Consider the following 21,381-nt stretch of genomic DNA (forward strand, 5'->3'; position numbering starts at 1 on the left):
GGGGCTGTGTAGCCCAAAGAACATGGCTTCTTTCTTGTTAATCCTCATCCGAGAATATGTTTTTTATTGATTTTAGAGTAAGGTGACCAGACGTCCCGCTTTTGGCGGGACAGTCCCGATTTCTAACAATTTGTCCCTCGTCCCCATTGAGACTTTTTTAAAACGCCTCAGGACGAGGGACAAATTGTTAGAAATGGGGACGTCTGGTCACCTTAAAAAGAGAGATGGATGTGAGAGAGAAACTGGTCAGTTGCCTTACATCCCAACCGGGGATTGAATTGGAAACGTGTGTATGTGCCCTGCCCAGGAGTCAGACCCGTGACCCTTCGGGGCATGGGATGACGCTCTGACTGACTGAGTCACACTGGGCGGGGCAACCTTGTATTTTTACAAGCATCCTTATCTCCCTTGTCACAGGTGATTCTGATCAGTTCGCACTTGCTTTTCCCTGACTTTCCTCCACTTAGAGATAATAGGCAAATCTGGCTTCCCATCTTGATGTGCGTGATCCTTGGCCAGTCTTAACCACTGTCAATCCTTGCATTCATTCATTCGTTTAGCAGAGCATCACTCAGTGCCTCGGGGGGATGCAAAATCCATAAGGAGGGAGTTGACTAATGACGAAAATGATGTCAGACGTGCAAGCGTCCATCTGAATGATCACACAGGGCTCTTGACTTGAGCACCTGGTGCGGGATATCAGGGAAGTTTTCCTCCCGAGAGTGGAGCACAGAGCTGAGCTATTAAGGGCCAATAGGCATTAGGTGGTCTCCGTGGGGAGGGGAAACCTGATCGCACCTGTACCTTCTGCACCGAGGAAGCCAGGGTGCAGAATAGAGGAACGGCCACTTAACCCTCCGAGGCAGGACCAAAAACTCCGTGCCTCCGCGGCGCTTCCCCAATAAAGCAGCTTCGCGTGGCGCCAGTGACTGGGGGCACTATCTCGTGCTTCCTCCATCAAGGACTGAGTCTCAGAGATCTGCCCCACACAGGCACTTGGAGAAGGACCGAGCTGCCGAGCGACAGGCTGACGCTAGGGATAGAGAAGGATGCGCCCCAGTTCCTGGGTCTGCCTGCTACGCCCTGTTTCACACGCTGGAAGAGCGGGTGCCGCCCCCTCGCTACTCTATTGGACGACCTGGCATGAGTGATAACAGTCAAGGCCAATGAGGGAAAAGGGGTGGGCCTTCTCGCTCAGCTCCTCCCCCGTGGCCCAGGAGATATTTTGATTGGCAGATGACTTCAGCTTTGAAGGCACCTGTCTGTATCCCATTAGGTCCTCGGTCCTTAACTCCCACTCCGCATGCCTTCCTCCACTTTTCCTACCCACTTCCAGGATCGACCAATGCCTTCAGGATGGACTATTCCTTCCCAACCAATTAAAAATGGTCCTAAACTTGACGGACGACTTCCCTCCCCTGATCAGCCTGGCTCCGCCTCCCTGCCAATTGGTTTAGGAAAGGGGGGCGGGTGTGTCCAATCAGCACGACACCAGCCTCTTGATTGACGCGCGGGCCCTCGCGCTAGCGTGTTGTGCCTTGAGGCGGGAGGAGGAGGAGGGACGGGGAACAAAACCTGAGCCAATCCTAGTAGCCTGCGCGGGAGGCCAATCAAACGCCGCGCCTTGGAGCAATTGTCCAATCGGCGAGAGGGGGGCCGAACGCATCCCTGCCAGGGACCAATAGGACGCGCCCGAGCGGCAGGAGCGACGTGCAGCAGGCGCAATGGTCGGGCTATATTCAGGGCTTAGGGGGCGGGTCGGCGCCAGAGACGAGAAGAGAGGAGGGGAGGCCTCCGCCGCCGCCATCTTGGACCGGGCCCGTCAGCTTCCGCGGAGCCATCGGCAGACGCCGCGGCCTCCCTTGAGCCCCGACCCCGTCGTCAGAACAACCCCGGGCCCACTTCCCCCCACCCCACTTCCGCTCCGCGCCGTTATCGCGATAGCGCCCGGGCCCGGGGCGCGAGGAAAAAGGCGGCGGGCGCTCGCCTCCCTCGCCTATCGCGATACGCTCCTCAGCGGCGGCGCCAGCTCCTGTGGTGAGAGCGTCAGGCTCGACTGGGCCGGACCCCTTCCCCTCCTCCCCCCCGGCGCCGTCGACCGCCTTCCCCGCCGCCCCCGCCCCTGCAACACCGCCTCCCGTCTCGACATGGCCGCCCCCGCCCCCGCGCGGCGCCCGTGGGGTCCCCGCCGTCCGGGCCGAGCGCGCCCCCCCTCCCTCCGCGCGCGACCCGGGCCGCGCGTGGCGTCCGCGTCTGCCCCGCGGGGTGCGAGGAGCGAGCCCGGGCTCGGTGCCGCCCCTCGGCGTCCGCGCGGCCACGGGCGCGGGGTCCCCGGTGCCGGAACCCCTTCCGGCCAGGGACGGCCGCCGGGCGCCCGCCACACGCGCCCGGCTCCTCGGAGGCCGGGTGGGGTGAGCCCCCTGCACGCAGGACCCCGCTCCATCCCGGGCTCCGCAGCCCGAGGCCCCGCCAGTTTGCATTTAGGGCTCCGGTCCCGGCGGAAGCCCCGAGTCCGCCCGGGGAGCCGGCCTGCCCCGGGGTTGGTCCGGGCCGGCGGCTCCAGGTGCAGGTCCTGCTGCTGTCACTCCCACTCTGGCTCCCTTTGGTCTCGGGGACCAGCTGGTCCCGCCTGGGTGGCACCCAAGCTCCCGCTTGCTCTGCGTTGCTCACCGCCTCCCGGTGTGCAGGGTGCGCGGGGCAGGGGACCCTCGGGGCAGGGGCCGTCACCCCGCCCCCGCCCTGCAGGCCCAGGTGTGTGCGCCTTGGACCTTCCTCCCCGGCCCTCAGCTCGTCCGCTGCCCCTTCCGGGGTCAGGCTTCCAGCCCCGTTCGCATCGGTCCTTCCATTGGGGTGTATCTTTCCAGGAGGCAGGGGTTCCCCCAACCCCCCATCCTGTGGACCTGTGAGCTTCCCAGCACCAAAGAGCCCTCTCCCCCACCCCCGCCCACCCTGCTGGCACCTCCGGGAATATGCTTTCTCCCCAGGGCAGGGGGCCCTGTGGGTACCGTCTGTCCGCCTGCCTGTGTGTTGGCCCCTCTGTCTGTCCCTCCTGGGTGCTGGGGGCCGTCCAGGGCTAGTGCCTCCTGGCTCAGGGGACAGGCTCCTTGCTGGGGGGCAGGAGCCTGGGGCGGAGGGAGACACCTGTCTGTTGTCACTCTCCCTGGGACTGAAGCGTCCTAAGGTGGGGCCTTCTGGGACCTAGCACACCCGCCTCCCGGGCTAAGGGTTGCCTCCCAGCATCACTTCCCATAACTTCCTGGTGGCCTGGGCCTCCTCGTCCTGGGGACCCCGGGCAGCTTGGTGTCCGTCCCAGGATTCAGCCCTGCTCTCCCCGGGCCTGTGTGTGACAGCTCACCCCCACCCCGGGGCGGTCTGGGGCTCTGCTCTCTGGGGCCTTTCATCTCGGGAGCGGGAGCTCCTGGGTCTGCAGAGCTGCACGCTCACCCTCAGCGCTCACCTCAGTGCTGGCTCCCTAACTGCGGACATGCCTTCCTCTTGGACAAAGGACTCCTTTCGGTTAAGTCTCCTCGGCCGTTAGACCCCTCGCTGGCTGTCGGGAGCAGACCTGCTGCCTGGAGGACTGGGGGGTCCCCAGAGCTGTGGGGTGCTCCTTGGAGACTGGAGCTCCAGCTCCCCTTCTCTCTGTCCTTCGCTGGGGACCCGGGAGTGGAAGTGGGGGTCTAGGGGCGCAGGTCTCCTGGGCCTGCGGTGCCGGCCCTCGTCTGCAGGAGCTGCCTCCCGGGATCCTGTCCGGGTCCAGCTGTGCCCCTTGGAGGTTCTGTCTGAAACCGCCGCCCCGGGCCCGGGTTCCCTGGCGCCTGCTCCCAGCTCCTCCAGGGCTTCAGCTCTCCCGCCAGGCATTCCCCTCGGTCAGGGGAGGTGGGGAAGGAGCGCGAGATGCACCTTGTTTAGGGGCGTCAGCGGTGTCTGCCCCAGGGGGCAGCCCTGCCCCTGCCTGGGCTCCTCGGAGAGGCAGGGGCACGCACTCGTGTGGCATCCTGTCCTCATCCACCCCGGGCAGCAAGAGGCCGTCCTGGGCCCCGCAGCCTCGGGTTGGTGTCTGGGCCCCGCGTGCTTCTTGGGCTGAGTCCCTTGGTGCCTCCCGCTCCTGGGCCCTCCGGCTGCTGCCCTTCCCGGAGCTAGGCTTTCCGGGCTGGGCCTGGCCCCCTGGGCTGAGCGTGCCAGGTTCTCTTGCTTGGCCTGCTGCAGAGGAATAGTCGCCCTCTGGTCTCGGTGCCACACCCACTGCTCATGCAGAGCGGCCTGTGGGGGGCCAGCGCCGCCCCCCCAGGTTAGGGACCTGCCACCTTATGGGCCCCGCCTGCTCCAAAGCCTGCCCTGTGTCCCCTCCTCCGGCCACGGGGATGTTAGCTGGTAACTGTGAACTGCGGAGTGAAAGTTGCTGCCACATTGCAAGTGTTGAATGCAGCCAGGGCTGTGCTGAGCCGCTCCCCGTGGTTGGGGCTCAGTCCTGGGCTCCCCCATCTCGGAGCGGGAGCTGGGCCTTTGAGTAGAGGCTGCCTCTCGGGGCGCAGCCGGGCGTCCAGCATCCTGTGCAGCCCTCGCTGCCAGCGCCCCCGCTCTCCCTGGACGCCCCCGCTCTCCCTGGCCTCGCTGTGGGCCCTCAGGTGTAGCTTCCTCCCCAGGCAGAGCTCCAGGCGACGCCCCCCCCCCCCCCCCGGGCCTCAGTCCCCCCGGGGTGCCTGCAGTTCAGGGTGAAGGTGCCCCCCGTCCTGGGTGCTTGCCCTGGCGGTGTGTGTGTCCGAGTCTACGTTTCCGACGCTCTGACATGTAACTCCTTCCTGCTTGCAGATAGCTCCTCCCGGAGGTCCCCTTTCACCCTCTCTCTGTCTCCCGCAGATCTCCCCCCCCCCCTCCTCCAGGGCCGCTGTCTGCCCAGACCGCCCGCCCGCCCGCCCTTCTGGCGGCCGCCCCCGTGGGTTGGGCTTGTTGTCCCCTTTGGTTTCAGGGTTCGCTCTGGGATAGACATTTTCGTGCTCTGAGGCTCTTCTGCTCGGACCCAGTCCTGCCAGTGTGTGTGTGTGTGTGTGTGGGGGGGTGTTAGCACTGCATGGTGACAGTGTGTCTGCCCCCCACGCCCCCTCCGTCCCTTACAGCTCACTCTGCCAGGCCCTTCTCCGGGGGCGCACCTGTTCTGTGCGCCCTCGGGTGTAGGGGTCCCCAACCCCTGGGTGGGCAGTGAGGCCTCAGGTCTCACACCTTCATCCCTAGCGGTCAGCTGGGTGCTGGGTGGCTTTTTTCTGCCCCGAACAAGACTTTCGAGTGTCGTCTGGGGCAGGGTGCCCCACACTCTAGGAACTTTCCATTTCCTGGGTCAGATGCACATAGAAAGTATGTTTCATCCTTTCAGCCAAGCCCAGGCCCGTGCTGGGCAGGTGAGGCGGCGTAGGGAACTAACTGGCCGGGTCTGTGTCCGCGCGCTGTAGGCTCATCCGCCCTTTCCTGTCCCCCGTCCCCGCCCACCCCTCTTCCCAGCCTCTTTCCCGTCGGGTTTGCACCGGCCTGAGAGTAAATGCGTGTTCCTTCCCCCTCCAGCAGCGTCGGTCTCCGGGAGAGTATGAAGAGAGCGCGCCTATAGGGCAGGGAAGATGGCGGACAAGCGCAAACTCCAAGGTACGCGGCGGCGGTGGCGGCCGCTGCCCTCGGAGCTCCCCTGTGGGCGCCGGCTGCCCGGCAGGTGCTCACCGCCCGCCTCTGCCCTCCCGCAGGTGAGATTGATCGCTGCCTCAAGAAGGTGTCCGAGGGCGTCGAGCAGTTTGAAGATATCTGGCAGAAGGTACAGGGGCTGGGCCTGCGAGCCTGGGGCTCCAGCGGGCAGAGCCAGGGGGAGGGGGTGCTGAGGGCCTGAGGGAAGCAGCTCTGAGGTGGATTGGGGGGTGACCCGGCACATAGAGATGCGTGGGCACTAGGGCAGCCAATACTGGGGGGGTCGGAGCTCCCAGAGTCTCTGGCACAGACGGGGGCGGGCACCAGGGCAGCGAGTCCCCCACTGACTGTGTGCCCTCTCTCCGCCCCCAGCTCCACAATGCAGCCAACGCGAACCAGAAAGAAAAGTATGAGGCTGACCTAAAGAAGGAGATTAAGAAGCTTCAAGTGAGGGGCTGGGGGCCGGACCCTGTGTCCTGAGGGGGGCAGGGTGGGAGCGTGGACTGCTGGGTCCCAGGAAGAGGAGGGCTGGGCCTCGGGGGCCCGGGCGCTGAGCAGCCTGACTGTCGGGCTTCTCCCCTCAGCGGCTGAGGGACCAGATCAAGACATGGGTAGCGTCCAACGAGATCAAGGACAAGAGGCAGCTCATAGACAACCGCAAGCTCATCGAGACGGTAGGAGGCGGAGCGGGCGTCTGAGCGGGGCGGGCCCCTCGGTCCCGGGAAGACAGGGGAGGGGACAGGCTGCCACTGCGTCTCCACAGCAAATGGAGCGGTTCAAAGTCGTGGAGCGGGAGACCAAGACCAAAGCCTACAGCAAGGAGGGCCTGGGCCTGGCGCAGAAGGTGGACCCCGCCCAGAAGGAGAAGGAGGAGGTCGGCCAGTGGCTCACGGTGCGTTGGCAGAGCCGAGGAGGTGCCCTCGGGGCCCGGCCCCCCCCCCCGCCCCCCCCGGGGCTGCTGGCTGACCCGCCTTTTCCCCCCAGAACACCATCGACACCCTGAACATGCAGGTGGACCAGTTTGAGAGCGAAGTGGAGTCCCTGTCGGTGCAGACGCGCAAGAAGAAGGGCGACAAGGATGTGAGTGGGGCCGGCACCTTGGTTGGGGTGGGCTGGCTGGTGGGACGGGCGCTCTGGGGGGGGCAGGGCCTAGCTGACTGGCGCTGGCGCAGGGAGGAGGTGAGGCGGGCTCATTCCCTCCTGGGTGAACGGGCATCGAGGAGGAGGAAGAGGAGGGGGAGTTGGGGGACAGTGTGTGAGAGGCCTGATGGGCCTGGGGTCCAGCCGCTGCAGCCGGGTCCTCGGGAGAGGACAGGGCACAGGCAGGGCGGCATGAGGGACTGTGCATGCGGCCGAGGAGCAGTGAGGTGTGTGACGGCCAGAGGCTCCGCCCCCGGTTCCAGAGCCCAGGGTGCAGGTGTGAGGTCGCAGGGAACAGCTGGTCCCCCGGGAGCTGGCGAGGGGTGGCCTGCGAGAGGGAGGTCAGGCATGGTGTGTGAGCCCAGGGCTCTGGGTACCGGGCTGGGGAGGGCGGGGGGGGGGGGGGGGTGTGCAGAGCCACGCGCTGAATAACATTCGGGTCAGCTAGGGACTGTGTGCATGATGGTGGTGCATGAGGCCATAACGTTGTAAGCAAAAAGCTTGTTTGTGACGTTGGAAGGACAGGCTGAACCCAGCTACGGTGTTGAACTTGACGTTGAAGTTCCCGCCGAGCGGTGGTCGAAGTGGAGGGGGAGGCTCAGCATGCCGTTCCCTGCCCCGGGCGAGGCGTGGGCTCGGGGGGAGGCGCCCGGGAGCCCTCACCACACACACGCACACTCGTGTGCGCACACACTTCCCTTGGCTCCTGGTCCTCTCGCTCCTAGCAGTACTGCTCCCCTCCAGCTCCGTCCCTGTCCCCGTCCCCATCTCCCCATCTCCCTGCCCCCTGCCAAGCCCCTCCTCTTTGTTTCTCATCTCTATCATCTCTTCCTGGGTCTCCTGATTTCCGTTTCCCCTTTCTCTCCCCTTCCCTTCTTCCCCTGCCTTCCTCCTCCTCTCCCCTCCCTCTAACCACACATTCCATCCCCCAACCCCTCCCCCCCCAATGAGCACACACACACACACACACACACGGGCACCTGCACACTGGGCCTCGGCGCTGTGTTCTCGCTGTGCCTTTTCTGTTGGGGCTGTTGAGACACACGAACGCTTAGGTGGTGTTACCGTCGCTGCACTGCTCAGCCCAGTGACGCGCGGACAGGCTGCAGCCGGGGCGGAGTAAGCCAGACCTTCCAGGTCCGCTCAGTCCTGACGACGCATCCTCAGAACGTGTCCCTGCTCAGGGACGCGTGGTCATGCAATAGGTCCGTGCAGAGAGGGGTTAGACTTGGGATTAAGGTGCCAAATCCCAAAGGGAATGGGGGCCTTGCGAGGAGCAGGCACCTGGAGTGCCTGGGAGCCAGGCTTCGGATTCTGGGCTCCTTAGTGGGCATAGCTGGGGAGGGAAGGGGGAGGCGCGACAGGCTGCGATTGTCACTGGAGCTGGACAGGAGGTGGGCCCAGCAGAGGTGGGTCCGGGCCTCAGCAGGCCCACCCGGGACCGGCTGTGGGAGGCGTGCGGGGACGCCGGGGCAGCTGTGGGCTCCCGAGGGGCGGGGCGGGGCCGCTGGGACTGAGGACGGGTTCTGTGGGGCAGGAGGGCCGGGCGGCGCCCGCAGCCCCTGAGCTGGCCCTGGGCTCACCAGCAGAAGCAGGACCGGATCGAGGGCCTGAAGCGGCACATCGAGAAGCACCGCTACCACGTGCGCATGCTGGAGACCATCCTGCGCATGCTGGACAACGACTCCATCCTGGTGGACGCCATCCGCAAGATCAAGGACGACGTGGAGTACTATGTCGACTCCTCCCAGGACCCCGACTTCGAGGAGAACGAGTTCCTCTACGACGACCTGGACCTCGAGGACATTCGTGAGGCCCCGGGGGGACCTGCGTGCGGGGCGGGGCGGGGCCGGCAGGAGGCCCAGCCGCTCAGCTCCCCCTCCTCTCCCTCCCCACAGCACAGGCGCTGGTCGCCACCTCCCCCCCCAGCCACAGCCACATGGAGGACGAGATCTTCAACCAGTCCAGCAGCACGCCCACCTCCACCACCTCCAGCTCGCCCATCCCGCCCAGCCCGGCCAACTGCACCACGGTGAGGCCCCGCCCCCACCCGCACGGGGGCGGGTCTCGGGGAGGGGCATCGCGGAAGCAGGGACCCCGCATCCAGGGTCTGATGAGATGACGGGCCACACGGGGTCCTGGGTGTGGAGCGGGAGGCTGGGCAGAGGTCGGGCTGGCGTCCCCTGAGGAGGCTGGTGGGGGGGAAAAGGGGGGATGGGGAGGGGGCTGGCTTCAGGAGACAAGGACCTGGGGGGCCGGGCTTCAGTTCCCAGTGGGAATCCCCAGTGAGATTAGGTCACGGGGACTTGAGTGCTGAGGCCGGCGGGGGGCCAGCTGGGCACAGGTCCCTGGGTCAGAGCTGACATGCGTTCTGCCCGCCGCCCTCCCTCAGGAAAACTCGGAAGATGACAAGAAGAGGGGGCGCTCCACGGACAGTGAAGTCAGCCAGGTGGGTCTGACGGGCAGGACGCTGCTCCTCCTCTGGCTCCAAAGGTGCAGGGAGCCCGAGGATGCCGCAGAGCGGCTCTGGGACAGGCCGCCTGAGAGCCGGGGGCAGCAGCCGGGGCTGCGGTCAGAGGCTGCTCGGAGGGCATGTCCACCCTGGGCGGGAGTGGGTAAAGGCGCCGTTCCTGGGCCAAGCGTGGGGGTAACGGGCGAGTTGTCAGTGAATGCCAAGGCGCCGGGCGGGAGCCGGCCAGGTGTGCGGGGCCGGGGTGGCCGGGCTGAGGGCCCCGAGGGACGCACGCACCCTCGAAATGGGCCCGACCAGCCTGAGACCCGCCTTTTCTTTGGAGGCTCTGGGTCTCGGCTGCACTGTGCCGGGTTTGGAGGGTTTCCGGGGGGAAGCACTTAGGGTTTCTGTCGCCCCTGGTGGCCCTGCGAAACTTGGGAGACGCTGCCCGAAGGGTGTCCCGGTGGGAGCGGGGCTGGCCCAGGCCCAGGCCTCCGTGGGCTCCGGGAGGCTGTCCCGGGCCCTGGGCAGGCAGTGGGGGGCTGAGGTGCAGGAAGGAGCACGTGTCCCGCTGGGTGTGGTGACGGGCCGGGCCTCAGGAGGGCGGGCCGAGGCGGCCAAGAGCAAGTCTGCCAGCCGCCTGGCATCAGGAGCTCGGGCACGCCAGCAGCCGCTTCCTGGGGGTGCTCTGACGTGATGTTTGGAGTCACCGGCCAGGCAGCTCTGCCCTCTGGGCTCTGGGCTGGTCCCACTGGGCCCGGGTCACGGACAGCAGTTTCTCCTGTGTGTCCGCCCCGTCGGGGACATGGGGATGCGTGCAGGCCGGACGGGGGCCGTGGGTGCGGCTGGGACGGCCTCAGTGTTGGAAGCACAGGTGCTGAGGAAGCCGTTCCAGTCCCTTGAGGCCGCCCCGTCCCCAGGAAGGGTGCGGGAGGCTCGCACCCCTGCTGGCCCCCGGGCCCTGACCCTCTCCTCTCTCCCCCCGCAGTCTCCAGCCAAAAACGGCTCCAAGCCGGTCCACAGCAGCCAGCACCCTCAGTCCCCCGCTGTGCCGCCCAGCTACCCGCCCGGCCCCCCGCCCGCCGCCTCGGCTCTGAGCACCGCCCCCGGCAACAACGGGGCCCCCGCCCCGGCAGCACCGCCCAGTGCGCTGGGCCCCAAGGCCAGCCCGGCCCCGAGCCACAGCGCGGGCACCCCCGCCCCCTACGCCCAGGCCGTGGCCCCCCCGGCCCCCGGCGGGCCCGGCGCCGCCCAGCCCCGGCCCCCCAGCGCCCAGCCCGGCGGCGGCAGCGGCAGCAGCAGTAACAGCAGCGGCAGCGGCGGTGCCGGCAAGCAGAACGGGGCCACCAGTAAGCGGGGCTGCTGGGGGCGGGGTCCGGGGTCGCCGCTGGAGGCCCCTCTCACCCTCTCCCGCCCGCAGGCTACAGCTCCGTCGTGGCGGACAGCCCGGCCGAGGTGGCGCTCGGCAGCAGCGGGGGCAGCAGCGCCAGCAGCCAGGCTCTGGCCCCCTCCGGCCCCCACAACCCCCCTTCCAGCACCTCGTGAGTGTCGGCGCCGTCAGGGTTGGGGACGCACACGCAGGCACGGGTGCCCCTCTGTTGCCCGTGGTGCGGACACAGGCCTTGCCCTGGCCCATTGGGACTGCCCCCATGAGCCGTGTCCCACCTCTTCCATCCGGGACACTGGGCACGGCCCCCACCCCCCACCAGACCTTCACTGCACCGCCCGGCACTCCGGCTCCCTCTTTCCTGGAGGAGCTCCGGCTGTGCCTGCCCCACGGCCACCTGACTCCCTGGAGGGCTCTGTCTGCTTTCCAGAGGGGAAAACCCCAAAGTCCTACCCATCCCAGCCACCCCCCAGGGCCCCGAAGCCCAGGGCAACGCCCCCCGAGAGCTTGCCCTCCTGGCTGGGACCTTGGGAAGCCTGCACCCTGACACAGCCCTCCCCTCGGGGGGCTCTCAGGGGGTGTCTGCCTGAGGCACCACGTCTGTGGCTGGAGCACCTGCTTCCACGTCCTGCTCCGGGACCGTCCGGGGCTGCCCCGTTTCCGGCAGCCTTTCCCGCAGCCCACCCCCGCGGTCCCTCTGCCGGCCTTCTCCGTTTTGACTCCGTCCCCCCATGGGGACACTCCCCTGAGCCCCGCCTGTCCCCTCTGCAGGAAGGAATCCAGTGCAGCTGCCCCCGCCGGCGCTGGGGCCGTGGCCCCAGGCTCAGGGAACAACGCCGGGGGGCCCAGCCTCCTGGTGCCACTGCCCGTGAACCCGCCCAGCTCCCCGACGCCCAGCTTCAGCGACGCCAAGGCCGCCGGCGCCCTGCTCAACGGCCCCCCGCAGTTCAGCGCCGCCCCGGAGATCAAGGTGGGGGCAGAGCCTGTGTCCTGCCCCTGCCAGACCTTCGCTGCACCCCCCCTCTCCCCCAGGCTCCACTGCCACCCCAGCTCCGCTCCTCACACTGTCACTGCTTTCCCTCTGGCCTTTCCCTTCTGTCCGGGCCTCCCCCACTGTCTGCTCCCCATCCTGGCCCTGGCGCCTGGCGGTTGGTGCTCACTGGCCTGCTGTCTGCTCTCTAGGTGCCCACTGCCCTTTCCTCCCTTCTGTCTCGCTTTCTCCTCTGACTTCCTTTGCACACTCACTGTCCGCTCTCGGCCTCCTGCTCCTGGAGGAAGTCACTGAGTGAGGAAAGGCCCGTCCACAGCAGCACCCTGTCCCCGCCCGCCCCCTGGGCGCCCCCTGGCTTCAGTGCTGAGGGAATACAGCCCCTGCTGCCGTCCGGGCTGACCTGTGAGGCGGCCCTGCAAGGCCTCGCGGGGGCTGGGTCTAAGCGGGGACCCAGACGGGGAGGTGGGGTTCAGACGGGGACCCAGACGGGGAGACGGAGGAAGAGAAGTGGTGTCTGCCGCATTCTAGGCAGGCTCCTGCTGAGCGGTTGCTAGAAGGCTGGGTGGGGTTCAGCAGGAAGAGGAGGAAAGGAGTGTCCACTCGGCAGGAGGGGTGCAGGCCGGCTGCCTGACGTGGTGGGTGTCACCAGAGGGCAGGACACTGCGGGTTAGACCCGGTCCCACAGGCAGTGTTGCCCGCTGTCCGGGCCCAGCCCGCGTCGCCCTCTGTTCCTCCCTCCTCCCGCCCGGGCAGTCACCACAGGGGACGCTGCCTGGAGGGCTCCTGGGAGCTGGGCCGGAGCGAGCACGCCCGCCCAGAGGTGCAGAGGCAGCAGTTCACATGTCTCTGTTCCTGGAGCAGCGTCCTCAGCTGGGGCTCCCTCAGGGAGGGCCGGGGGCAGTGGGGAGCCCTGGAGAGGTCCCGGGGCCGGGAGAGCAGGATGGAGGGGTGCCGTGAGGGCCTGCGTGTGTCCTGCAGTGTCTGTAGCATCAGCGCAGGTCCGGCTCTGCTGTGGGTGCTCCCTGGCCGCTCCCCCGTTAGGGCGCAGCGAACACTGTCTCAGGCCAAAGGCTCTGGCTGTGCCGGCCTCCGAGTCCCCGAGTCCCCACACCAGCCCCCCTGCCCAGGGCCTGAGGCTCCGTCCCTCCCCAGGCCCCCGAGCCCCTGAGCTCCCTGAAGTCCATGGCAGAACGGGCAGCTCTCAGCTCCGCCATCGAGGACCCCGTGCCCACGCTGCACCTGACGGAGCGAGGTGAGGTCCCTGCCCCGGGGCTGAGGGCGGCCCAGCCAGGAGGGCGCCCGCCCGGCCTCACCAGCGCCTGGCCCGCCTCCCCACAGACATCATCCTGAGCAGCACGGCCGCGCCCCCGGCCTCGGCCCAGCCACCCCTGCAGCTGTCGGAGGTGAACATCCCGCTGTCCCTGGGCGTGTGCCCCCTGGGGCCCGTGCCCCTCACCAAGGAGCAGCTCTACCAGCAGGCCATGGAGGAGGCCGCCTGGCACCACATGCCCCACCCCTCCGACTCGGAGCGCATCAGGTGAGGGGCTGCCTCAGGTGAGGGGCTGCCTCAGGTGAGGGGCTGCCGGGAGGGGCCCCGTCCCCAGCCCTGAGGGGGGGCAGAGCCCCGGGCACCGGCGTGGGCTCCACAGGAGGTGGGCTGAGGAGGTCGAGGTGATGCGCTGACAGCTCCATCCATCCAGGAGCGGTGTGTGTGTGTGTGGGGGGGGCGGGGGGGGGTAGGTGACGGTGTGTGTGTGGGGGGGGGGGGTAGGTGACGGTGTGTGTGGGGGGGTAGGTGACGGTGTGTGTGGGGGGGGGGTAGGTGACGGTGTGTGTGTGTGGGGGGGGAATAGGTGACGGTGTGTGTGTGGGGGGGGTAGGTGACGGTGTGTGTGTGGAGGGGGGGTAGGTGACGGTGTGTGTGTGGGGGGGTAGGTGACGGTGTGTGTGTGGGGGGGGTAGGTGACGGTGTGTGTGTGGGGGGGGGGTAGGTGACGGGGTGTGTGTGTGTGGGGGGGGTAGGTGACGGTGTGTGTGGGGGGGTAGGTGACGGTGTGTGTGTGGGGGGGTAGGTGACGGTGTGTGTGTGGGGGGTAGGTGACGGTGTGTGTGTGGGGGGGGGGTAGGTGACGGTGTGTGTGTGGGGGGGGGTAGGTGACGGTGTGTGTGTGGGGGGGGGGTAGGTGACGGTGTGTGTGTGGGGGGGTAGGTGACGGTGTGTGTGGGGGGGGGGGTAGGTGACGGTGTGTGTGGGGGGGGGGTAGGTGACGGTGTGTGTGTGGGGGGGGTAGGTGACGGTGTGTGTGTGGGGGGGTAGGTGACGGTGTGTGTGTGTGGGGGGGGTAGGTGACGGTGTGTGTGTGTGTGGGGGTAGGTGACGGTGTGTGGGGGGGGTAGGTGACGGTGTGTGTGTGTGGGGGGGGGTAGGTGACGGTGTGTGTGTGGGGGGGTAGGTGACGGTGTGTGTGTGGGGGGGTAGGTGACGGTGTGTGTGTGTGTGGGGGGTAGGTGACGGTGTGTGGTGGGGGGGGGGTAGGTGACGGTGTGTGTGTGTGGGGGGGGGTAGGTGACGGTGTGTGTGTGGGGGGGGGGGTAGGTGACGGTGTGTGTGTGTGTGGGGGGGTAGGTGACGGTGTGTGTGTGGGGGGGGGTAGGTGACGGTGTGTGTGTGTGGGGGGGGGTAGGTGACGGTGTGTGTGTGTGGGGGGGTAGGTGACGGTGTGTGGGGGGGGTAGGTGACGGTGTGTGTGTGGGGGGGTAGGTGACGGTGTGTGTGTGGGGGGGGTAGGTGACGGTGTGTGTGTGTGTGGGGGGGTAGGTGACGGTGTGTGTGTGTGGGGGGGGGTAGGTGACGGTGTGTGTGGGGGGGGGTAGGTGACGGTGTGTGTGTGGGGGGGTAGGTGACGGTGTGTGTGTGGGGGGGGTAGGTGACGGTGTGTGTGTGGGGGGGTAGGTGACGGTGTGTGTGTGTGTGGGGGGTAGGTGACGGTGTGTGTGTGTGTGGGGGGTAGGTGACGGTGTGTGTGTGTGTGGGGGGTAGGTGACGGTGTGTGTGGGGGGGGGGTAGGTGACGGTGTGTGTGTGTGTGGGGGGGTAGGTGACGGTGTGTGTGTGTGTGTGGGGGGGTAGGTGACGGTGTGTGTGTGTGTGGGGGGGTAGGTGACGGTGTGTGTGTGGGGGGGGGTAGGTGACGGTGTGTGTGTGTGGGGGGGGGTAGGTGACGGTGTGTGTGTGTGGGGGGGTAGGTGACGGTGTGTGTGTGTGGGGGGGGTAGGTGACGGTGTGTGTGTGGGGGGGGGTAGGTGACGGTGTGTGTGTGTGGGGGGGGTAGGTGACGGTGTGTGTGTGGGGGGGGTAGGTGACGGTGTGTGTGTGGGGGGGTAGGTGACGGTGTGTGTGTGGGGGGGTAGGTGACGGTGTGTGTGTGGGGGGGTAGGTGACGGTGTGTGTGTGGGGGGGGGTAGGTGACGGTGTGTGTGTGGGGGGGGGGTAGGTGACGGTGTGTGTGTGTGGGGGGGGGGTAGGTGACGGTGTGTGTGTGTGGGGGGGGGTAGGTGACGGTGTGTGTGTGGGGGGGGTAGGTGACGGTGTGTGTGGGGGGGGGGGTAGGTGACGGTGTGTGTGTGGGGGGGGGTAGGTGACGGTGTGTGTGTGGGGGGGGGTAGGTGACGGTGTGTGTGGGGGGGGGTAGGTGACGGTGTGTGTGTGGGGGGGGTAGGTGACGGTGTGTGTGTGGGGGGGGGGGTAGGTGACGGTGTGGGGGGGGGGGGGTACGAGAGAGGGGTGGTGGCCTTCCGCCCCCCGTACAGCAGGGGGCAGGCATGGCACTAACACCCCGGTCCCCCACAGACAGTACCTCCCCCGGAACCCTTGCCCGACGCCCCCCTACCACCACCAGATGCCCCCGCCGCACTCGGACACCGTGGAGTTCTACCAGCGCCTGTCCACCGAGACGCTCTTCTTCATCTTCTACTATCTGGAGGTACAGGGCCCCGGGCAGCCTCGGGCCCCCGGCTTCGCCGCCACGCCGCAGTCCCCCTCGGGCTGGAGGGTGAGGTGGGTGCCCCTCTGCGGCCACCGGGACCGCACCCCGCCCCGCCCCGTCCCGGGCCCCCAGACCAAACCTGTCCCCGTCCCCGCTTACCGGGGTCAGAACGGCCGAGGCGGAGGCCAGGCTGCCCCCTCCCGGCGCCCGCCCCCTCAGCTGTCCCCGCGGACAGCCTGTGTGGCCCTCATCCCGCCCGCCCGGGAAGCCTGGGCCCGCCTCCCAGCGCTCCTCACGCCTTAGCCTCTCCCCCTTCTCCAAGCTTCTCCGGAAGCACCCCCACCTCCTGCCCCTTTCCTCTGGCAGCGCTCCCGCCGAGGGCCGGCCCGTCCTGGTCTGTGCGGGGCGGTCAGCCCTGATGCCCTGCCCGCCCCCCGGCCCTCCCACCTCGGGGGTCCCCTGACGCCCCGCCCCTCCCCCAGGGCACCAAGGCGCAGTACCTGGCGGCCAAGGCCCTGAAGAAGCAGTCGTGGCGGTTCCACACCAAGTACATGATGTGGTTCCAGCGGCACGAGGAGCCCAAGACCATCACGGACGAGTTCGAGCAGGTGAGGCCGCCCTCACCGCCACCTGGCAGCTCGGGCACCCGGGCTGGGTCTGCCCGTCCTTCACACTAAGCAGCTCCAGGGCCCTGGGTCCTGGCCTGGACGCCCGTCCTCGGGGAGCCCCCCCTCAGCTGCCGCCATGCCCGTCCGCCAACCTCCCCTCCCGACCCCCCCCCCCACGTGCCTCACACTCGGCCAGTGCGAGTGGTGACCCGTTACTTCGAATGGCCTTCTCCAGCTCCAGCTGGTGGGTGGGACTCACAAATGCTCAGGGGACTAAGCTGGGTGTGACCTGTCTCCAGCCGGGGCCCTGGCAAGGCACCGAACCTGTGCCACTTCCATCTAATGCAAAAAGGGGGTGACAGGCCCCCCTCACGCAGCGGTGAGGATTAAACGAGTCAGTCACGTGTGTACATGTCGGTGCCCGCCATGGCGTGTCCTGGGCGTGTGCACCCGTCCCAGCCTGCCTTTCCTCGGTGCCAGACTCAAGGACCGAACAGGGCGTGTCCTCAGGGCTCAGCCCGCTCCCCTCGTTCTTGCAGGTTCTCTGAAGCATTTCAGCCGCTCAGAGCCCAGCCCCCTCCCCCTGTGCCTTCTCTGACACCAGACCTGTCCCCTCCGGGCTGGGTCCAAAGGAACCCGCCCAGTTAGCCTATTCCCAGGCGTCACTCCTCCAGAGGCCCGCCCCCGGGCTCCAGCAGCCCGTCCGTCAGTGCGCACAGAGCCGTTCCCTCTTAGCCGGCCGTGGCCTCGTGGGGGAGGCAGTGCTAGGCTCACCGCCCTGGGCACCTGAGCGGCTCAGAAGCCACCGCCACCTGAGGGGCAAGAGGACTTGGCAAACGTGCGGGGCCTCGGCCCTGCTCTGACGCGACCTCTGCGCCTCCCTCTGCTCCCCCTGAAGCGGAAGGGGCTGTGGTGGGGCCGGGTCAGCCCCGATGCCCTGCCTGTCCCGTCCCTGCCGGAGCCGCCGGGGCGGGGGGAGCCAGCGCGGTGAGCAGTCCCCCCGGCCCGCTCGGCCCTCACTGCCGCCTCCCCCCGCCAGGGCACCTACATCTACTTCGACTACGAGAAGTGGGGCCAGCGGAAGAAGGAAGGCTTCACCTTCGAGTACCGCTACCTGGAGGACCGGGACCTCCAGTGACACCGGCCCCCCCACCCCGCATGCTGACCCCTGCCCAGACGGGAGCCCCCCGCCGCGGGGCAGCCCCGCCCCCAGGAGGCAAGGAGGGCGGGGTGTTCTCCTCCGCCCACCGGGCCGGGGCGGTGCTGCCCTCCCCTCCCCAGTGAGGGACATTTTTTCGTAAACCTATTTTCATTTTGGAAAATATTTATGAATAAATAGTTTTATATGACGCTGGCGGCAGCAGCCTCTCCGGTTCCCCCGGCGTCAGGGCGGGAGGGGGGGGGTCCTGCCGGCGGGGGCGCCGGGCCAGCTGTGGGTTGAACTGGGAGTTGTACCGCCGACGCCGATCGTCCGTCTCCTCCGGCTGCTCCTCCGACTGCGCCCCTCCTCGGACCCGCGCCAGCAGGGCCTCCGCGCGCGCCCTCTCGGCGGCTTCCCGCCGGAGGCGTTCGGCTCGCAGCTGGTCCAGGGATGGGGACCTGGGGGAAGGAGAAGCGGGCTAGGAGGCTTCCCCCAGAGGGAGCGGCCACCCGGACGCACCCCCTGCCTGCGCCTGACGCGCTCCCGGAGCCTCTGGGACCAGGGATCCCGCCTCCTGCCCGGGGCCAGGACCGGGGCCTCTGTCCTCCTCCCCGTCTTAACAACGAAGTGCCCCCGCCCCTTCAGGTCACAAGAGCCTGCCGTTAGCCCTGTGACACAGCACACACCAGGCCTCAGCCTCAGTTTCCCCTCCTGTGCCCGGTCTGCCATCCTGGCAACAGGCCTGCTTCTGTTCTAACGCTGCGGTTCTCAAAGCTCCAGGGCCCCCCGGGGCTTCTGTGTCCGGGGTTGTATGTGAACATCCAGCACGTTAGAGCCTCTGAAACAGTAACATCAGCATCGAGGCGGAAACACATCTCGGACACAAGCCTGCGTCCACTGGCCCTCGGAGCAGTGGGCCCTCCCGCGCCATGCGGCCCCAGAAACCACTACGAATCGAGCCAGGTGGTGCCGCTGTGAAAACAGGCTTGGCCTGGAGTAGCCCCTGAGGGGCTGTTACCCCCGGGGTCGCTGAGAGCCACGAACCAGCCTGCCTGCGCCCCTGGCACCCCGCGGCCCCTCCTTACTCTTTGGGCCGCTGCTTCTCGGGCCCCACTTCCTTCCTGGCTTCCTTTCTGCTGCGGCTGCCGTGGTCCCCGTGGTCCCCGCTGTGCTGCCTCCTCTTCCCCAGGTGCTTCTGCATCTCCAGCAGGGGGTCCAGGCGGCTCTTGACCTTCACGTCGGGGCCTGGGCCGGGCGGGGGCGCCCCTCGCGCCGGGGGCAGCTGGTACCAGGGCGGCTGAGTCTGGGCTTCGGCGGCACTCTGGCCCAGGTACGTCAGGATGCCCAGAGCCTTCTCCTGCTTCTCCTGAGGGGCGGGAGACGGGAGGATGGTCAGGTGTCTGCCCGCAGGGGGCCCTGGGTGTGATAACGGACACACACACCCATGGCTGGACGGCAGAACCAGTCATTGGGCTAAGTGCTGAGGGCCTGTCATGAGCCAGCGCGGCCACGTGCTGCAGACAGGAGAGCAGCACAGGTGGGGGTCTGCACGGGGTGGGGGGGACGGTGGAGGCTCTAACAAGGCAGGGGGAGGGCAAGTTCATCCCTGAGGCGGGTGAGTGACAGGATCCGACTTCATTTGACAAAGCTCAGCTCCCTCCCCAAGTCCTGAGGGGTCTGTCCCTGCAGCCTCAGGCCTGGGGTGAGGGGGCTGGGGAGTGTCCAGCTCCCACTCCCAAGCCGCCTGGGCCTGGAGGGCTGTGGCCGGAACTCCCTGCAAGCCCGTCAGTCCGTTCTGAGCCTCTATCATAGGGGTGTCGAACTCAATCAGAGAAGGGGCCAAAATCTAAAATCCAGCCTAAATCGCGGGCCGAATGGTTTACTGAACAGTCATAAACTGACAATGTCATAAACTGACAGCGGAGTGCAGTGATGACAGCGCGGTGAGGGCCACATTGCAAGGCCTGGCGGGCTGGATTTGGCCCGCGGGCCTTGTGTTTGACACATGTGCTCTATCAGCTCACTTGGTCCCACCTGCCCCAGGTGCCCCCTCCCCCAGCCCCACGCCCCACGGGAATGAGGAAGGCCGGCTTACTTTCTCCTGTCGCTTTTCCTCCTCGTACTCCTTGTTGCCTCTGGTCACCCCTTTGCCCTCCTCCAGCAGCTCCCGGAACAGGTCCACAGGCCCCGAGCTCGGGGCGCCTGCACCTGCTGCTTCGAGCTCCGGAAGCGAGTTCCGGTGCCGGGCCTTCTTCCGCAGGAATTCTGTGCGGGCCTGGGGGGGAGGGGGGAGAGGGGGAGAAAGTTACAGGCGGAGCATTCAGAACCAAGATGGGATCTGAGGAACCGCAGTGTGGTGCGGCCAGAGAACTGCGCTGCTGGGGGCCCGGGAGGCACCCGCCGGAAGCCGCCTTTCTAACCACATGCCAGAGGGTCCCCAGTCTGAGACACAGCAGAGAACCATGGAGGCAACCAACACATTCGGACAGGCGATCTGAGTTCCAGGCGGGGCTCCAATCACTACCCAAGTCGAACTTTTAATTTTTTTAACAGAGAAAGGGATAGGGAGACATTGATTTTCAAAATATACTTTTTATTTCAGGGAAGAAGGGAGAGGGAGAGAAACATCGTTCATCAACTGTCTCCGCCATGTCCCACCCTGGGGATCGGGCGGGAAACCTGGGCATGTGCCCTTGACTGGAATCAAACCCGGGACCCTTCAGTCTGCAGGCTGATGCTCTAGCCACTGAGCCAAGCCAGCCAGGGCAGGATGCGACGGTCTGTTGTCCCACTTACCTAGGCATATGTTGGTTATTACTTGTGCCCTGATTAGGGATTAGACCTAGGCTGTACCAGCTGAGCTGCCTGGCCAGCTCCCAGTCGGTTTCCAATCTACTGAAACGTGAATGTAAGAAGCCCAGGCTGACTCCCGGCCAGTACTGAGGCCCAGGTCAGCTGGGACTGGCCAGCAGGTGTGAGCCAAACAGGTGAAGGAGCCATAAAGAGGCGTCTGATGGGTATGGGTGTGTGTGTGTGTGTGTGTGTGTGTGTGGACAGGGCGGGGCAAAGGCTCCCCCTCGGAGACACCTTGGCTTGCGCCCCGCCTCCCCAGCGCGGGGTCCTCTCTCCCTGCTCTGGGGGGCTGGCTGGCAGCGTGCCGGAGGGATGTCTGCGTGGGACGAGCATCCAGTAGGCGCTCAATAAACACACAAACTGAAACATGGCCCGGGGTCCCTTTATTCACACGCTCCTGCTCTGGGCCTTGCGAAGAAGAGCGGAGGGAACCAGGCCGAGGGAGGGTCCGCGGGTCCCAGCGTGCGGGGAGCCCGCCCCCGCGCGGGACGCACTGCCCCTGCGCGCCGCCTCCACTTCCGGCCCGCACCGCGGCGCCTGCGCGCTGGGCCGGCAGCCCCGCCCGGCCGCCCTCGGAGCCTACCTCTTGCTGGGCGAGCAGCGCCCTCCGTTCCCGCTCTTTCTCCTCCTCCCGGGCCTGGGCCTCATCCCGCCGCACGCGGGCGACATTGTCCTTGTTCCGGACGTGCCAGCTCTTCTTGGGCAAGATGTTCATGGCGCCGTGACGTCCCCAGACTGGCAGGCCCGCCTCCTAGCACTTCCGATTGGCGAGAGGATGCCCCGCCCTCGTATACCTGTCCCAGCCGCCGATTGGTCCCGCATTAACTGACACGCCCCTGCCTCCCAACGCCTCGAATCTCCGCGTGCTGTCGCCTAGCGACCGCCTCGCGTCAACGTTCTCAGCCAATCACGGTGTCTCTACTTCTGACGCTACACGGACGCGGCCTCTGATTGGCTGGCACGCCCGTCACGTCGTCCCAGGGCCCACACATGTGATTGGCTTGTGCCGCGGAAGCCTCGCCCCCCTGCTTCCGCTCGCCAGTTTCAAAGCGCGCTCAGCTGACTCCGCTGTGTTTATTGATTCAGGAATGAGGTTCCCCTGGACCCTCAGGGGGGTGCGGGGCCCCGGGAATCTCGGAATCGCAGGGCTGGGAGGA

The 21,381-nt window shown here is 67.1% G+C and overlaps 2 protein-coding genes across 5 annotated transcripts; one reads left to right on the forward strand and one right to left on the reverse strand.

Moving 5' to 3' along the window:
* Window positions 1-1,756: 1,756 nt before the first annotated feature.
* CNOT3 (CCR4-NOT transcription complex subunit 3) lies at window positions 1,757-17,579 on the forward strand. Of its 4 annotated transcripts, none has more exons than XM_084905328.1 (18): window positions 1,757-2,037; window positions 5,557-5,634; window positions 5,730-5,797; window positions 6,040-6,114; window positions 6,252-6,341; window positions 6,431-6,559; window positions 6,652-6,747; window positions 8,394-8,616; window positions 8,706-8,839; window positions 9,200-9,256; window positions 10,248-10,608; window positions 10,680-10,800; window positions 11,418-11,616; window positions 12,790-12,889; window positions 12,976-13,174; window positions 15,487-15,619; window positions 16,105-16,230; window positions 17,270-17,579. In XM_084905328.1, exons 2-18 carry the CDS (start codon window positions 5,610-5,612, stop codon window positions 17,366-17,368), a joined length of 2,235 nt encoding a protein of 744 aa, XP_084761454.1. In that variant the 5' UTR covers window positions 1,757-2,037; window positions 5,557-5,609; the 3' UTR covers window positions 17,369-17,579. The 4 variants fall into 4 exon arrangements, with proteins under 4 accessions (XP_084761454.1, XP_084761455.1, XP_084761456.1 ...); XM_084905329.1 differs by having other exon boundaries at window positions 5,560-5,634; XM_084905330.1 differs by having other exon boundaries at window positions 1,758-2,037; window positions 8,397-8,616.
* On the reverse strand, window positions 17,537-20,956 carry LENG1 (leukocyte receptor cluster member 1). Its single transcript, XM_084905340.1, has 4 exons — window positions 20,808-20,956; window positions 19,467-19,646; window positions 18,457-18,737; window positions 17,537-17,829 (listed from the first exon to the last, which is right to left on the reverse strand). Exons 1-4 carry the CDS (start codon window positions 20,937-20,939, stop codon window positions 17,556-17,558), a joined length of 867 nt encoding a protein of 288 aa, XP_084761466.1. The 5' UTR covers window positions 20,940-20,956; the 3' UTR covers window positions 17,537-17,555.
* Between the last annotated feature and the right edge of the window lie 425 nt (window positions 20,957-21,381).

Source organism: Pipistrellus hanaki (genome assembly GCF_964339955.1).
Source record: "Pipistrellus hanaki genome assembly, chromosome: 15".
NCBI lineage: Eukaryota > Metazoa > Chordata > Mammalia > Chiroptera > Vespertilionidae > Pipistrellus > Pipistrellus hanaki.

Excerpts from the sequence above, each read along its gene's own strand:
- LENG1 (XM_084905340.1), bottom strand. The coding sequence starts at position 20,939 with ATGAACATCTTGCCCAAGAAGAGCTGGCACGTCCGGAACAAGGACAAT. Across the intron at positions 19,647-20,807 it reads CGCTGCTCGCCCAGCAAGAG|GCCCGCACAGAATTCCTGCG; the intron begins GTAGGCTCCGAG and ends CCTCCCCCCCAG. Across the intron at positions 17,830-18,456 it reads GAGAAGCAGCGGCCCAAAGA|GTCCCCATCCCTGGACCAGC; the intron begins GTAAGGAGGGGC and ends TCCTTCCCCCAG.
- CNOT3 (XM_084905328.1), top strand. The coding sequence starts at position 5,610 with ATGGCGGACAAGCGCAAACTCCAAG. Across the intron at positions 6,748-8,393 it reads AGAAGAAGGGCGACAAGGAT|CAGAAGCAGGACCGGATCGA; the intron begins GTGAGTGGGGCC and ends TGGGCTCACCAG. Across the intron at positions 11,617-12,789 it reads GCGCCGCCCCGGAGATCAAG|GCCCCCGAGCCCCTGAGCTC; the intron begins GTGGGGGCAGAG and ends GTCCCTCCCCAG.